Source organism: Thamnophis sirtalis, unplaced genomic scaffold (genome assembly GCF_051295495.1).
Source record: "Thamnophis sirtalis isolate CommonGarterSnake01/CBP01778 unplaced genomic scaffold, rThaSir2_p1.2 scaffold_5, whole genome shotgun sequence".
Classification (NCBI taxonomy): Eukaryota; Metazoa; Chordata; class Lepidosauria; order Squamata; family Natricidae; genus Thamnophis; species Thamnophis sirtalis.
In genome coordinates, this window is record NW_028261385.1 from 124,797,785 (window position 1) to 124,815,985 (window position 18,201).

The 18,201-nt window shown below is 35.1% G+C and overlaps 1 protein-coding gene across 3 annotated transcripts in view; it reads left to right on the forward strand.

Moving 5' to 3' along the window:
- The window catches only part of KIF16B (kinesin family member 16B), a 138,879-nt gene that overhangs the window by 11,898 nt on the left and 108,780 nt on the right, over positions 1–18,201 (forward strand). For all 3 annotated transcript variants that reach the window (XM_087716841.1, XM_087716843.1, XM_087716842.1), the window contains exons 4-12: positions 1,148–1,264; positions 2,410–2,507; positions 3,025–3,134; positions 4,379–4,521; positions 6,540–6,708; positions 6,801–6,932; positions 7,417–7,592; positions 8,651–8,716; positions 10,354–10,413. In XM_087716841.1, coding sequence (XP_087572967.1) covers positions 1,148–1,264; positions 2,410–2,507; positions 3,025–3,134; positions 4,379–4,521; positions 6,540–6,708; positions 6,801–6,932; positions 7,417–7,592; positions 8,651–8,716; positions 10,354–10,413 — 1,071 coding nt within the window. The remainder of the gene's footprint in view (positions 1–1,147; positions 1,265–2,409; positions 2,508–3,024; positions 3,135–4,378; positions 4,522–6,539; positions 6,709–6,800; positions 6,933–7,416; positions 7,593–8,650; positions 8,717–10,353; positions 10,414–18,201) is intronic.

Here is an 18,201-nt window from a genome sequence, read left to right on the forward strand (position 1 = left end):
TCCTCTCCTGTTGGCTGTTATCCGGGAGAGGGGGCACAAAACCATGGTTGCTGGCAGTGATACTTAAGGGCGTGGGTTCTAAGAAGTGGCTGCCAGGGCACTTCCCTGCCACACCTGCCACCCCCAAATTATACCACACCGTGAAATACGCATCTTAATAGAGCCACTATGCAGGTTTCCTTTGCTGTCTGCGCATCCCGGGTGGCAAACTGGCAATCGGCCGGCTGCCTCTAATCTGCATGCCCTGTGTCTGTGGCCAGCTCCTGCGCCTTCGCCCGACTGCGCTGCCCTCTCACTTTTCTTCTTGCCTTCCCCAGCCGACAGTGCTGGCCATGAGAAAACTCATTCATTGAAAATGCTTTCATCGCAGTTCCCCAGGTAGCTTCGGGAATCAGGCTCCAACTGAGGCAGCAAAGATGTTAACCAGATGAATACTGATGGGTGCTGCTGGGAAAGAGGCAGAAAGGGTTTTTTCCTGATTTCCTCCCCAAAATGAAGGTCGTCTTATACTCCGGTGCATCTTATACTCCAAAAAATATGGTACTTTGAAATGTTGCTTAGAAACTATTGTGTTTTTTTTTAAAATTCTTATGTGTTGCATTGAATTTTTCTTTCCCTTGTATATTCAAAGGAATATAAATCATGCTTATGGTTTTTGAACAGATGTTTCAGTTTTATCAATAATTAACCTGGGCATGAGTCCAAAAGTATAAATTGTAACTTTCACATTAATGACCTTAAGTTTAACCTGTATAATATTCATATAGCTTTCTTGGGTGACAAATTGTGAATGTAAGACATATTCCTTGCAATATTTTATGTCCTTATTATAATTCAAAAAATAAATATTTTTTTAAAGAGAACAAAAAAGAAAAAGAAATAAGGAACCTGACCTGATTCTTAAGAAGAGCATCCAAGATTATGTTATAAAATATTGTACATTGCTTATTGTGCACTTGGGGAAATATATGAATTATATTTCTAAATAAATATTTGAACTGACCATCTCGAATAAATGCTTGCTGTTAGTGTTCTTACAGTATGTTGTACTAAAATGATTGTAATAGTTTATAGAAATGAATGAAAAGCATACTTTAAATTATATTTTGAAATTGTATTTTACTTCCTGTCATTCTTGGATCCCCAGGTATTTAACAACCTTGGAATTGATGTCCTCAAATCTGCCTTTGAAGGTTATAATGCTTGTATTTTTGCCTATGGACAGACTGGATCTGGGAAGTCTTATACAATGATGGGAAATGCTGTAAGTTATTCATTTCAGAATATACTTTTTATAAGTTGATGCCTTTTGTATTATATTTATTTCCCAATTTGTTTTCCTTAGAAAACAGATAATTTTAACAAGTATTTTACATGTAGAGAGTTCTAACAACATCTGCCACAGATAAAAGCAAGAATTTAAAAAAAACATTTTTATTGTCCACCCCATACTTTCATATAGGGAGGCTGTATTCCAGATCCGCTCACTAAAACAAGCCATATGGTGAGACCAAGGAGATGCATCTTCTTGGTGGTGATCTTTATCTTATGTGACATTCTTCCTTCCAAGATATGGTTGGTCCTGATGGCATATATGTTTCCCAGAGTTATTTTGATTGAGCTTGGTAGCCATGCAAATATTGTAAACAAGTTAACTTGTTTATTTACATTTTAAGTATAACTAGACTTTAAGTATAACAGAGCCGAGGTGACGCAATGGTTAGGGTGCAGTACTGCAGGCCACTTCAGCTGACTGTTATCTGCAGTTCAGCGGTTCTAATCTCACCGGCTCAAGGTTGACTCAGCCTTCCATCCTTCCGAGGTGGGTGAAATGAGGACCCAGACTGTGGGGGCAATATGCTGACTCTGTAAACCGCTTAGAGAGGGCTGAAAGCCCTATGAAGCGGTATATAAGTCTAACTGCTATTGCTAACTGCTAGACATGTGAGGAGCTATTTAGTGATACTAGCTTCCCCAAAATGTGTACATGGGGAACAATGAGTGATCACGCTAAGTCCGAGGGAGGGGTCAAATATGTCATCAGTCTTGAGTCACTTTGGGCTTACAAGATATCTAAGTTCTGCCTCTGTTGAATTCTGTTGACTGGTACCTACCACTAATTTGTTTTGACCATTAGTAGTTCAAATTTTTGTAGAGAGCTTAAGCTTGAAATGAACATATATATTCGTTTGAACTGCCTGGACTTGATAAGGAAGTTGGGAAAGTGACATTTGCTCATTCTTTTGCTCAACCTCCTCTAATAAAAAAATAAATTCTCCCCACTACCCAAAAGACAATTTAGAGAGATACAAATAGTTTTGAAATCCAAGTGTTTCCCATTTTTGAATGGAATTGTTTTTGTATCAGTGACTTTTTTGTCATGCAATATCAATGTATTATTTTTTGTAGGGAGATACTGGCTTAATACCTCGGATCTGTGAAGGGTTATTCAAACGAGTGAATGAGAAAACAAGATGGAATGAAGCCTCCTTTCGAACAGAGGTCAGGTATGTTTGCACGGAACAAATGTTTCTGAATTTATTTATCTTTTAACTGAGTTACCATTCTACACCTTTATTTAAAAATAAATCAAGCAATCTCTCCACAAATTCTGTTCTGTTTAGAGTTCATAAATGGTCTGATTGTTTTGCTCCATCTACTGCAGTCCTGTTTACCCTTCTTAAATACTGCCCATGAGAACTGATCAACTTGTTAGCCCATTCTTTGTTATTTTCCCTAATTAGGGAGGCCTGATCTTTATTTCTGACCTCTTTGAAACAGTTGGAAGCATAACTGAGTCTCTTCTAATGACTGGGCATTTTGAAAAATCTGCTCTAGAGGGTTGATGGTTTCTCTGGAATAGTATGACAGATGACATACAGGGTACATAGGGAAGGGCAAAATCAGACCAGCCTTTTTCCTTGGAGAGTTGCAACTAAACTATTAATCTTGATTCAGTGGAATAGATGGAATTTTAAACTTGAATAATATTTTGATATATAGTACATTTATTTCTTATTTCAGTTACCTGGAAATTTACAACGAGCATGTCAGGGATTTACTGAGGCGCAAGTCTTCCAAAACAAATAATTTAAGAATTCGTGAACATCCAAAGGAGGGACCTTATGTTGAAGGTGGGTTTTAAATAATGAATAGAGTTCAATTCGTTGGATATCTATGTATATGTATGAATGCAGAAATCTGCCTTGGTTATAAACCTCTATGATCCATAGTAAGTTTATGTCACTTCACCCTAATTGGTGAAATTTGGTGGTTTTTTTTTATATCTGGAGTTGATGTTCTATTAACTGATTGGAAACGACTGATGAGTCTGCCATATAAATTAGGCAGTTGTGATAGAAGAGCACTTATTAGAATATAATTGGTGTAATATATTCTTTTCCAGTTTATGTCATGGGGTATTAAGAATAAAAAATGTTTAGGAAAACTGCAGATTTCTTTTCAGGTTGATGATCCCTACATTTCAGGTTGTAAATCCCTATATTCAAAGAGCCAAGGTGGCGCAGTGGTTAAATGCAGCACTGCAGGCTACTGCTAGATCAGCAGGTCAGCGGTTCAAATCTCACCGGCTCAGGGTTGACTCAGCCTTCCATCCTTCCAAGGTGGGTAAAATGAGGACCCAGATTGTTGGGGGCAATATGCTGACTCTCTGTAAACCGCTTAGAGAGGCCTGAAAGGCCTATGAAGCGGTATATAAGTCTACTGCTATTGCTATTCACAGCAGTCTCTCTCTCTCCCTCCCTCCCCCACTCTCTCTCCCCCTCCCCCTCCTCTCTCTATATATACACACACACACGTATGTATGTATGCATATATATATATATATATAAATACATACATACATACACACACACACACACACACACACACAATACACACAGTGTATGTATGTATGTATGTATGTATGTATGTATGTATGTATGTATGTATATGTATATGTATATATGTTCATCCATGTAATTGTTACATTGTTTTCTCTACTTTTGTGCAGTAGCACTGAATTAGAAATACTAATAGGAAGAGAATACTGAACTTAAAGTGACCCACACAAAGAAATTGGCTTTCTTCAAGCAAAAGAAAATGAAGATAAGCAAGAGGGGAAAGAGCTATGGGGGGGGACGACGACGACAGTTTTACAAGGGATATAGAAAGGCTAACTTTTTGCCAATGTTTAAGGAAGTTTGGAACCCACTTCTGGTAACTGTAGGAAGGAAAAAGAGGAAACTCTGTATTTATCTGCAATAATTATAAGAACATTATTAACAGCTTTTAAAATGTAGTATTATTAATCTGAGATCTTTGTGTCTTATGTTTAATTGATTAATACATAAACATCTTACTTACATTTTTTTTTCAGATCTGTCAAAACACTTAGTACAAAATTATAGTGATGTAGAGGAACTTATGGAAGGAGGGAATATAAATCGAACCACTGCTGCAACTGGGATGAATGATGTTAGCAGCAGATCCCATGCCATTTTCACAATCAATTTCACTCAGGTAAGAAAATAAAATCTTGGTGATTTTTTTTACATTGAATTTTTGAGTTTCAACTCAAATTCAATTGTCATTTAATTTGAGGAAAAAAAGAAAAGAAAATATTTGCTTTCTAATAAATTAAATGGCAGTTATCTTTTCCTGACATGTGTAAACTGTATAGTATGTATACAATGTGTGACTGGATATGATAATTTATTTTAGTTTTACTTTTAACACTACACATGATAGGAATGTGGAAGAATGATAGCATTTCTTTCAGGCCTTTTTCCTAACTCTAAATATACTTGAATTGAATTTAATTGAATTTAATGAATTTATAGGCCGTTTTATACTTGTTAGTTTAATCCTACTATTAATTGCACAGGTTTTTTTTTTAAACTATTGGGCTAATATTTGAAATGGGGCATGAAATGGTGCAGTGGTTAAAGGGCCATATTAGGAGTGGGCATATCCACGTTCCAGTTCTCCCTTAAACATGGAAGCTATCTGGGTGATCACCGATCAGACTGTCCTTCTCGGCCCTAATCAGCATCAGTCTTTACAAGTCAGATAAAAATTAACATTCTCCATTGCATCTTGCATTGATATTTCTTTTCTAAGAACTAGGTGAGCTGAGTGTAAAACACTCGAGCCCTACAGCTCTGCAGGACAAATGCTAAGAAAGACAAGTAGAATCTGGGAATACTATTAACATGGTATTTACCATAAAAATTGTTGAGCTGTCTAATCAGAGTCTCAATATCTATTCTGATTATATTTGAACAAGAGGAAATGGTATTTTTAAGAAAGGAAATAAATAAAACACCATTTTTAATAGACTGAATAAAAACATTTTATTATTTTATTGATTATTTTATGTAGACTTGTTATTACAGATACATAAATACACAAATTCAATTTTATATTTTTTTCAAGGCATTCCAGCACATTCTATTTTTGTTCAATTCCAGTTTTTGGAAATATGGTATGGAAAAAGAAGTGATTAAATTTTTTTCAAATAATTTATGGGAAATGTGTATATATAAACCTTACAAGATTGCACTCACCTTTAAAGCCCTACATGGCTTAGGGCCTGGATATCTACGGGATCGTCTTCTGCCACATACTTCCCAGCGACTGATAAGATCTCACAGAGTGGGCCTTCTCCGGGTGCCGTCAACTAGACAATGTCATTTGGCGGCTCCTCGGGGGACAGCCTTCTCTGTAGCTGCTCCGGCCCTATGGAACGAACTACCCCCAGAGATCCGGACCCTCCCCACTCTTGTGGCCTTCAAAAAGTCTATTAAGACCTGGCTTTTCCGGCAGTCCTGGGGCTGTTGACCTCTTGAATGAGGTCCAGCCTCACTACGGTTGAGTGTGTTATGTTTTAACCTGCTTTGTTTTCTTTACTTTTTATACTTTTTAGTACTTTTTAAATTGTTTTTTATGTAAGCCGCCCGGAGTCCTTCGGGATTGGGCAGCATATAAGTTTATTAAACTTAAACTTAAACTCATTTTATATGTGTGTGTGTGTATGAAATTTCATTGCATAACTACATAGTTTGGTCAGTGTCAATCAATAGCTTGTTATAAGAGCAAATTTATTGTTTAAAAACTGCTATTTTAAAAATATAACTTGAAAACCCATTGGGAATCTTTGCAGTACCAGAATCTTTCTTTATCAATGGGAATTCACTGTGGAAACTAAAACTCTTATTTTAAGAGCTACCAATGAAAATATTTGGGTATGTTCAATATGTTAATTCCCAGGCATTTTATACATACCTTTTTGAAGCAAGTATATTTTAGAAAAGAAAAACAATGTATATTTGATCTCTTTTTAGCTTAGTTAATATATTTGAAATTAAAAGTACAATTTAAAGGGATTAAAATATTATTCAAAGATGATGTCTCTAATATACTAACATATACAGTACATTAAAATTGAAACATATAAAATGTTTTGCTACCACCTCTGCAACTCTTGTTTTTAATATTCAAGGTATTGATTGTATTTGGTTCTTGTTATTTTTCCGTAGGCTAAGTTTGACACTGAAATGCCATGCGAGACTGTCAGCAAGATACATTTGGTAGACTTAGCTGGAAGTGAGAGAGCAGATGCCACTGGTGCCACAGGTGTCAGATTAAAAGAAGGAGGAAATATAAACAAATCCCTAGTTACTCTGGGAAATGTAATTTCTGCCTTAGGTATATCCCTTGCTTTATGTTTAATTCATTGCAAAACTGAATTAACTCATTATCTATCCCGCTATAAAAATGGCATGTTTCTTTTTTCATAGCTGATATATCTCAGGATGCCTCAAACCCTCTTATAAAGAAAAAACAAGTATTTGTGCCTTACAGGGATTCTGTGTTGACATGGCTTTTGAAAGATAGCCTAGGAGGAAATTCTAAAACAATAATGATTGCAAGTAAGTGTGTTTTCATTTATGTGAATGTTCTTCTATCTATTTTAGAAACATTTTCTGTAGATTAAAATTGACTAGCATGGCATAGAGTATGATCATTAAACAGTTGTACTGAGAATGCTCTTAATAATGTAACCTTTATGTCTAAGCTTTAATATGGGCCTACATAGAAGTGGAGAACAAATAATGAAGAGTCCATTTTTGTCATAATACCTTTCATAATAAGGTTCAAGGTCCTAGAGAATTGTAAGAAAATCATACTTTTTCGTAGACATTTGAAGTCATTTCCAAGCTAGTGAAATATAATAAGTTTCCCATTAGAGCCATGTGTCGAAATGACAACTGCATTAATAATTTTTCATAAATGCCATTCTGACCATAGCAGCAATAGAAACCATTTGCTTTTTCTCTACTCATAAGGAGTTTCTAAGACTTCTAAATGAAACTTGGTATTGATAACAGGTAATTTTGAAATCTTTTTTCTCAGCTATATCACCTGCTGATGTCAATTACGGAGAAACATTGAGCACCCTTCGCTATGCAAACCGAGCTAAAAACATCATCAACAAACCTACCATTAATGAAGATCCAAACGTCAAGCTCATTCGTGAACTACGAGCTGAAATTGCCAGACTAAAAACTCTGCTTGCTCAGGGGAACCAGGTTAGGGAGCACTGATTTCACAATCTTTAATAGCATCTTCTGTTTTACATTATACTAATGTGTGTACATCAGACTTTTTAAAAAAACAGTTCACAATCTTTTCCTCAGAGATACTGCAGGAGTTTCAAATAGATTATGCTTTCAAAATAAGGATTGTGTTCCCTACAGAAGAACATATCCACCTTAGATAATCCAATCAGTTCAGTTAATTAATTCTTTAATTTGTTTGCTATTGTGTTTCATTTTAGAAAGAAAAATGAGTAAGTACATATACAGTTCCACAACTATACCGAAATATAATGTAGATTGGGGATCCTCAACACCCAGGCTGTGGCCCATTACTGGGCCTTTAGCCATTTGGAACCAGGCCGCAGACGTGGTGGGTGAACATGTGTGTGTGCATGCACCCCCATGTGTGAGCAGCTGGTGAGCGCATGTGCATGCACTTTCCCACCACTTCTATGGAACCATCTTCTTCCCCCCCCCTTCCCGATCTGCAAAGCCAGAAAGGTTGGGGAACTCTGCTATAGACGCTTTGAATACAGGAAAAAGTAGCCTGTAACAAAAAATCATGCATATCACATGCATAAATCTCCTTCTTTCCCATATAAAGTTTAATTGTACAGTTATTTTCAGAACAGTAACAGTGAATATCATGGAACACATTTAAAGGGGACACGATGGCTCAGTGTCTAAGATGCTGAGCTTGTCGATCAGAAAGGTTGGCAGTTCAGTGGTTTGAATCCCTAGAGCCGTGTAGCGGAGTGAGCTCCCATTACTTGCCCCAGCTTCTGCCAACTTAGCAGTTCAAAAGCATTTAAAAATGCAAGTAGAAAAATAGGGACCACCTTGGTGGGAAGGTAACAGTGTTCCATGCACCTTCGATGTTTAGTCATGTCGGCCACATGACCACGGAATTGTCATCAGACAGCGCTGGCTCTTTGGCTTAGAAACGGAGATAAGCACCGCCCCCTTGAGATGGAAAGGGGAACCTTTACCTTTTGAGCATATTTAATGTGTCTTGTTATTCTAATATTTTGTTTTATCTATTTAACTAGATTGCACTTCTGGATTCTCCAACAGCTTTGAGTATGGAAGAAAAACTGCAACAGAATGAAGCACGAGTAAGTTTTACCTTGTTAGTACCTCAAACACCAACAGTTTTAGACTAGTCCCTATGTATATATAAATTGATTATGTGCCAACAAGTCATTGTGAACTATCACTGTAAATAGACCTTCTTGAGGATGACCTGTCACCCAGGGATGGGTTGCTGCCTGCGTTACTGCTGGTTTGCTTTGTGCACATTTTGCTAGGCAGGCAGTCGGCACCATTCTTGACGGGTATTTCCCATTGTACTTTAACAAACTTTTTTTTTTTATTATTTTATTCATTATTAGGTTTTATTTTGCCATTCAATCCATTGAAAACATGAAAAATGTGTTCATATTTTGAAAGCCAAAAATACAAACAGAACAACAATGCACTTAAGCAAAATATTTGAATTCGTAAAAAACAACCTTTCTCAACCTTTCATTTAAAGCAAATATTAATATGTCATTTGAATGAAATTGTGTGTTATGTTTCAACTCAGTTTTTTCCAATCTTGTGCTTACCAGATATGCTGAATAGTGTGTGTGCGTGCGGGCGTGTGTACATGCACACATTCAATTGAGCCTCTCAAATTTTCAGAAAGCATAGTCAATGGAATTTACTTGAATTGAGCTTAATCAAAATATCAAGAATATTATCAGCCAATAACTGTTTTAGCTGAAAATTGTTGATCTTGTACTTCCAAGAGCCCTCAAATATTTTAACTAAGATTGTCCTCAGTGGATGTCCAGACAGGGAGGGAACGAAGAACAGCAACATCCCTTTTGTATTATTATCATGACATCACATTCTTATACAAAAGGTGCCTAGCTTAACCACAATACTATAATGGTGCTTTAATCGGAATTGACTATTTTCATGGCAATAATACAGAAGTAGTTTCCCAAGATACTTTTTCAACTTCCCAATGTAACTTTCAACTCTGAGATTGAGAACTCTGAGAACTCTGGTAGCTTTCCTTACCACTATCCACCATAAACCCTTGAGAGAAGATATGTGCAAGAGCACAAAAAAGGACCTGTTTTCAAACTGATAACAGCCTTCTCATTTTCGAGGCTTGTTCAGCTGCTTTGGTGCCTGTTCCTGGCAATCTCTGAATACTTATGTATGCATATCTTTGATCCACTTAGTTTCTGAGCCCTGGCAAGATGATCCAGGTGTAGACCCTCTATAAACTTGCTTAACCCATTAACTTCAGGCATTTAATTCTATGTGCTTTCATGAGTAAGAAAAAGATACTTATATTAGTTAGTAATTTATATATACTGATTGGTATAAATGAATTCACTATAAATATAAATAAACGCTATGATTTCATCATATATGATTTCTTTCATCATTGATTCAAAATAAACCCCAGCAGGCATGACAATCTGCGTTTACATTGTAAACTCTTCTATTTAATGTAGTAAGAATAATTTTGCAGCAAAGCTTTTAGTGTCCATATTGAAATAAAAATGGACTTTTGTTTTAATTGTGCATTTTAATACATGTCTTAAAAATAGTAGGACTGAATAAGATCCATGAGAATTACTCATGATACAGTAATGTTGAGTGAATAATCCAAATACTTGGAAAACAGAAAATAATTGGTAATCAGTTCAAATTTGGATATAACCTATGTGTATTAATTTGGTTTATTTTGTAGGTGCAAGAGCTTACCAAAGAATGGACCAATAAGTGGAATGAAACTCAAAACATTTTAAAAGTAAGCAGTAAAACATTTCATTTTCTTCAAAGTTTCAATTTAGGAATGGTTCCTAAAGTGTATTATGTGCTTGTTTATGAACTTCACATGATTTGTGGAATGCAATCTTGTTCAAAGTGTTGTATAATATAATTTCATCTAAATTTGTTCAGAGATAAAAGTTCAAAGATTGTTGTTATTTACATTATAAATTCTCTTTCTTGGAAAATTTACATTAGAAGCTTGGGAGAGAACTTGAATAATAAATCTTTTAATGTAAGATAAAGTAAGATAAACGAAAACCAAGATCTTTTCAGGATACTAAATAAAATATAAAAATGAATATATGCATGTAATTAATATTTATGATATTTTATTTATTCCATTAAGTTGAACAGATACAAAAAAATTCAAAAGTTTATGAAGCAGGTTCAGGAAATCCGAAATCTAAAATGGGTACTTGTGCAATAGGTACATTTTACTTGTGTGTCTTTGTGACCTATAATACATTCCAAAAAGGCAAAAACATGATTGAGAAAAACTTTTCTTTATGGCTCTTCTCTGCTCAAGATTAATATGGAATAAGAATATTACCTAGTCATTTTCATCTAAAGGCATAAACCCAAGCAGGAGATGTGCCTTTGTGATGATCAGGTGATCAGGTATTATTAAAGGATTTTAGTACCATGAAATGAATGGTATTATTAAAGTAGATTTTAGTACCATGAAATGAATAAAAAAATGTATCAATCCAAAGCAGCAATAGCACAATTTTTATTATGACCAACTTAAATTACAAGATTGAGCAAGCTGTTTCACTATTATCGATTTCAGGCTCTGTGCTAAGTTAAAAAAAATGGAACAAGAGGTATGACTAGATTTAATAAGGACTCACCCTCTTACAGTTTGTAATAATTAAAGTTGTAATGATGGATGTGATCAGCTGAATTAAGTAGGCTGGAGCAGGCTAGATACTAAATGATCGTTGTACCACGAATTATAAAGATATATGGCTGCTTTCTCCTAGAAAATATAAAAACAAGTTTCTCACTAGGTCTAGTTACAGCAGGTAAATAAAATTATGGCATTAATAGCAAAATATATTATAATTGGATTGTGGTGGCAAAAACCTCCCATTAATTCTTATTAGAATATGGAATGGATTGTTTCTAGCTACTGGAGGTCTATCTGGTCACAGACTCACAGGAGGTCTGTAGGATTGCATCTATAAATTGATCAAAATAATAGTACATTGAAATACCTGTCTAGTATTAGCATGCTGTTCATGCAGTCAAGGGAAGGAAAGGAAAGGAAAGGAAGGGAAGGGAAGGAAAAGGCAAAGGGAAAAGGAATACACATTTTCTATACATCCCCCATTTGATTTATAGGTAGGTGATATGGCTCTAAAACCACTTCCTTCATTCACATGTGTCAAATCACCAGTGTTCATATCTAGAAATGCAGTTTGCTATGCTCACCTCAAAAGTTGAACTGGGTTCCATATTTATAACAAGTGACATTTCCTCATTTCTGCTCTCCCTTGCTCTCAATTCTGCCATAAACACATATATTACTACCTTACTTGGCAGCAACATAATGATTTCAGATTTCAAGATACACAGTCTGGAAATACAATGTTGAACTGAAAACTGTCTGGCAGATGGCATAGCAGAATGTACTGATTTGCTTAATTTCTGTCTAAAAATTGAATTGGGAATAAAAATATCCATATAACTCAAAAATGTGCAATTTCTTCATTAGAGGAGAGTTATAATATTCCCCTTCCTCCTCCTCCTTCAAATAAGTTGGTTAACATATTTGGTTTCTCTCTCCTTATTTTGATGTGGCAATCATTTTGAGGTGGCAGCTTATGTTTCACATTTTAACTTATATTTGGTATAACACACCAATATGCTCGCTTGAGGGAGAATGGAAACATCAGCTAATATATCTGTTCAATTTCACTATTGCATGCTTTAACTGTCTTTGGTTGAAACAGATTTTAAGTATTTGGTTAAAATATACTGCACCCAAAATATGAAATAAGCTGGAAATTCTGGCTTTGCAAAAACTATGTTGATTTCTTAGGTATTTGCAGTAGAAAATCAGTATTTTCTTTCTATCTAGTTATTTAATTTCCACTATATTCTTATGTTGAAATGGAATGACATATATGTAATTCTTTCTAAGATGACATATACATATCCTTACCTTCTTTGTTTCTAAAATACCCCAATAGATGATATAAAATAGAAGAATATCAGCCATTAGTTAGGCAATTAGTATGCTTAACATCAGACTGTTAAGATTAACTTCTAGTGTGAATGAAAGGTCAAACTCAGTAAATCAAAGGGAGGAGCTAAAATTTCTGATCTCAAAGCCCCTCAAAATGAAAACTGAGGAATACACAAATACTAGGTTTACTATGCCCCCCTCCTTTTTGGCCTTCTGGAATGTAACTAGAACCTGGCTTTGCGGCTTAGCGTTGAGCCCTAGGGGCGTGGGGTCTTTCACCTTCAAAGGTAGCTGGTGGGGTGAAAAGACCTCATCCCCGTCCATTCGTCTCTTAGCTGTCTTAGCTTCAGATTATAGTTTTTTTTAATATTGTAATCTGTGTAATTTTAATGTGTTAATGTTTTAATTATTTCTATTTGTAAACCACCCAGAGCCATCTTGTAGGGAAATGGGTGGCATAAAATTAATAAATACATTTTATTTTATTTTATTAATTTTATACCATCCAAGTAAATAAAAATGAAATGAAATAAATGAAAACTAATTTTGTGTAGTGGTTAATGCATCAGGCTAGAAACTGGGAGATCTTCAGCTCTCGCTCTGGCCAGTCACACTTTCTTGATCTTAGGAAAGGTTTACCCAGGTAAAGGTAAATCACTTCCAAAAGGTACAAGAAGGAATCAAAACCTAATTTAAAGGCACAAAGTTGCTCTTACAATCTAGATGTCTATGGAGATTCTCAATCATCCAGGTCATGGTTGTCCCAAAGTGCTTTTTTTCTAAAAGGCAACTGGATTTAAAGACTTATTGTCTTTATTGCTACTTTGTATGCCGGAGGTTAATACCGTTTTTTAAAACAGTAAAAAAATTAGAAATTTTCATGTTGAGAATTTTACATTTTGGTTAGAAATTTAATTTTTGTTTTCAATTTTATGCATATGAAAATCAGGTTTACATATAATTTGGACTTTTGGCTAAACTTGAATGGCAAAATTATATTTCTAATTTCTTAACTGGAAAGAGAGAGATTTCTTTTCAATATTTTACTTTACAGAGCCAGATATCTTATGGTATTTATTATTATTATTGCAGCTTGAGCATCATGGTTTAGTATTCATTCTTGCTTGTGAGTTTATCTAACTACTCAGATTTGTTTTGCTTTAATTTGTGCATCTGTTTGTTTAGATTTGTGTGGAGAGCTGCTTAGCTTTGCAGTCTCGTAAGATGTTGACTGCTTTGACCCCATCTGCTGTGTATAACATCTCAAATGTCACTAGGTTTGTCAATAAAAAATCTGCACATTAAAAAAAGGCAGCCTTATTTACAGGTGTCTTATTAAAATTGCTCAGTTCACTTCCCTTACAGCAAAAGGATTTCCTTTTTCTGGATCTAACATTTTGTTTTAAACTATTTAAACGTTCAGTCCTGTGCAAGCGTTCTCAGAGATAAAACCTGAATTCAGAGGGTCTTATTCCCTGAATATAAATGATGTACCCAAAATTATAGGCTAAATCTAGTTTTGAATGTATTTTCAAACTCAGGACTATCCAATGAAGATTGCAATTATCTTGAGATAAAAGGCAGAAGTATAATTGTTATCTTACAACACATTTGACTTTTAAGTCTGGTGAGTAGTTTGGATTTTACATACACATACAGAGAGAAGAAGGGAAGGAGGGAGGAGGGAGGGAGAGAGAGAGAGAGAGAGAGAGAGAGATCTGAATGAAACTTAATGCATCAGATAAGTAAAATATTGAATTGTGCAGAATGTTTTGACTGCCCCCTAGTATTTTTGATCAGTTTCTCAACAAGAAGGATGCAGAAATACAGGTAGTCCTTGACTTACGACCACAGTTAAGCCCAAAATTTTTGTTGCTAAGTGAAACATTTAAGTGAATTTTGCCCCACTTTATGACCTTCTATGCTACATTTGTTAAGTGAATCACTGTAGTTGTTAAGTTAGTAACATGGTTGTTAAGTGAATCTGGCTTCCTCATTGACTTTGCTTGTCAGAAGATCACAAAAGATTATCTATCACAAGACCCCAGGACACTGCAAACATCATAAATATGAGTCATCATAAATATGAGGCATCCGAATTTTGATCACTTGATTGTGAAGATACAGCAACTGTGAAGAATGGTAATAAGTCACATTTTTCAGTGTCATTATAACTTTGAATAGTCACTAAATGAACTGTTGTAAATCGAGGACTACCTGTACAATTTAATATCCTCCATTTGTCTTGGATTACATCAGTTCCTTACATGGCTATGCTGGTTGTAATCAGCAGGAACTGAAAATCAAAATATCAAATAGTATATTGTCTACTCTATTCTAGAACAGTGTTTTTCAACCTTTTTTGTGCAAAGGCACACTTTTTTCATGAAAAAAATCACGAGGCACACCACCATTAGAAAATGTTTAAAAAATTTAACTCTGTGCCTATATTGACTATATATAAAGTAATTCTCCCACGGCACACATTACACTATGTCACGGCACACTAGTGTGCCGCGGCACAGTGGTTGAAAAACACTGTTCTAGAACATTATTTATTTCAAATGGGCCTTGTTACAAAGAAAAGATTTTTTAAAAGCTGATTAACAGCAAACTTTTCTAGTTATGTTTCCCAACAAACAAGAATAAAAAAATGAAACATGTGTTCTGGTCTTTCATTTGATTTTTTTAAACTGCCTATATTTGTCCCATTCAAATGTGTTCTGTTAGGTTAAATGATAGAGGATTAAATCATCCTTATGATATTGCCACTCATCCCTTCCTCATATGTCCCCATTTAGTCAGAGTTCATCCTCCCAATATTGAAAGGAGTTTCCTTAAATGAGGCCTCCCTCTGTCGTCTTTTGTTTTCAGGATGCCTTATTCATCTCTGTATTCATAGATAAAAGATAAAACTATGAAGAGGTAAACAGAAAAGAATTTTAAAAATGGACAAACCCATCAGGGTCTTTTAGTATTTCAGAAGTGTTACATCTAAATTCGCAGAAATGAAATTTACTTCTTTTTTTAAAAAAACCAAACATTTATGGTTTCTTTTACTTTTGCCCATGGACATGTAGTCAATGTTGAATTTCTTTCTAAGTTGTGGTATCATATTTCCAGGGGTCTTCTACAAATCAAGTGGAGGGAAAAAATAGATAAAATATGTATCATGACATCATGTTGCAAATCCCAACCTTTCTGTCATGTATCCCCATGTCATTACATGCCCCTGCTGATGCCTTTTGTTGTTTTGTTGCTCTAAAATTACAACCAAGTTCCTGAATTCGAGCATAGCTGATTTCATATTGAGTTTTTCTTACATCATCTTTTTTTCTCACTCTGTTAGCTACATTCCTCAATTCTCTCTTAAGCCTCCACATCTAATTTCCTCTTCTTATCCTTATCCTTTTCTCTGCTGATTTAGTATGTCTAGTGATTTGTGTCGCCACTTCACCACCTTCTCATCATCACCTTAGGGAGTTCTGCATGCTTGCCTGTCCTCCCACCAGCATGCTATTTCTCTTTGTTGTTCAACAATGGTAGCAATAACTATGACGGCAGCACCAAAAAAGTGGAATATCAAGCAGGATTTAAAGTTTTACAGTTGCCCTCCAATTTTTCCGACTTTTTTTTTCTAATAATACCTTTTGTTCTTACTGAGGACTTTTTTTTTGTCATTAGGTCAACTGTTTAATCCTAGGCTGAATTTTCTATGCATTCTTCTTCGCCAAACTAACAAGTTTTCTTAAAGAATAGCTGTCTCTTATGATGAATAAGCACAACTGGTTCTTTCGTTGTGTTGAAACAGAGGGCAAATTTAAGCCACCATTCTAGCATATTGGAAGATTGGCTTCTGCGCTCACAAGACCTGGCTGAATTTCAATTTGCTTGCTCCGTCTTGAACACAAAATGTGGTTTGTGTCATCCTCCCCTTGCACTCTTGAAAATGTGAATTGCAAAGATAGGATAACACAGGTTCTCTGCTTGCGACTAAGATTTTTGCTTGCCTCCTATCTCTGTACCAAACAGGTCCTGTTGTAAACTGGTAGAATTGCTGTGTAAATTGTTCTCAATATCATAAAAGATATGTGAAAACGTATCTTTTTCTGGGTTGTAATAATAGACTATAACTTGTTGACAGGAGTCCGTGCTTCCAAATTCCAATAAATTGTTTGAGGCTCCAAGTTTTTGGCAACAATTCTTGCATGGATTACTGCCATTTGCATACTTCAGCTGGATACAGCTAACAATATTTATTTCAAATGCAGCATTTTATTCAAGCTGTATAATTTCTGTACACATCTTTTTTTTCTGTATACTTTAGTATGATATGGAATATGTAGAAATGATAGTTCATTTTTTAATAGTGCCATTTTAAAAATAGTCTCATGAATATTTCCATTGCTTCATTTATATCAGCTTTGTATCTGATGTTGTACACATAATAAAAGTAATGGTTTCAGAAAAAGGACTAATATAAAGAAAAAGGGACGTGGGAGTGTATTTATAATATATATAAATTTGTCCTGTTTGTGTACCAAAACTTTTCCTGTTAGTTCAGTCACATCATTTGTTACATATATTTACTGTCTAGTTTACTAAAATCTAACATGTTGCTGTGTCTTTATGACATATTAAATTATCTTGGCTTATAAGGCTTTCCCGGTTAAGAGCTTTCTCTGAGATTTTACTGTATTATGCTGGGGAAGTTTTATTGGATTCAGAGTTTCCATTCTTCTGATAATGCTAGTCTCCCAGGATTCCTTCACTCAAAAGAAGCTCTTTTCAGGGGAGGAAACCTTTGGACTCAACATGAATGAACAATTAGATTAATTCCAGATTTGCACATGACACCAAATTATTCAGGGCTGTAAAAGCGAAAAAGGATTGCTAACAGCTGTGAAGGGACTTCTTCAGATTGAGTGAATGGATAAACAAGAACTGCTGGAATAGCTTTATGCAGCAGAATATGCATAGAGAGAGAAATAACAATAATGTTGAAATTTGCAGAAGGAATTCTGGAGATTAGTGTTTATCTTTAAAAAAAGAAGGAAATCTTTATTAGGAAATTATATTTAAATAGGAAGCTTAAATAATTAGCTGTCTTCCAAGTAAAGGGATGAAAGACTTTGTGATCTGCTAAGCCACAATACCTATTACATTACCAGGGTAGCCATGGTATCCATTCATTTCCTGTTGAAAGGAGGGAGAGATTGGTAATAAGCAGAAACTGGAAGTGATGGTGGCCCTGAGGACATCAAGCTGACCAATCAGAAGCAAGCTAAGTAACACAAAAGAATATTTTTTAAAAGAGCTCAAAGAAAGGAATCCTAAAATTAACTTTGACTACCTTTAGTGTCTAATGAAAATTACCCAATATATTCTTGAATAAAAAAGACACCTCCCAAGTTAAGAAAAAGATTTTTTAAAAACTTTCCCTCTGTAGGGATGATCTCATGTAAATAAAGGTCATGTTGGTCTGTTCTGTAGTACTATATATACTTCCGGTTGACATATTTTCAGGATATTATACAAGTAGTCCTCGACATATGACCACAATTGAACTCAACA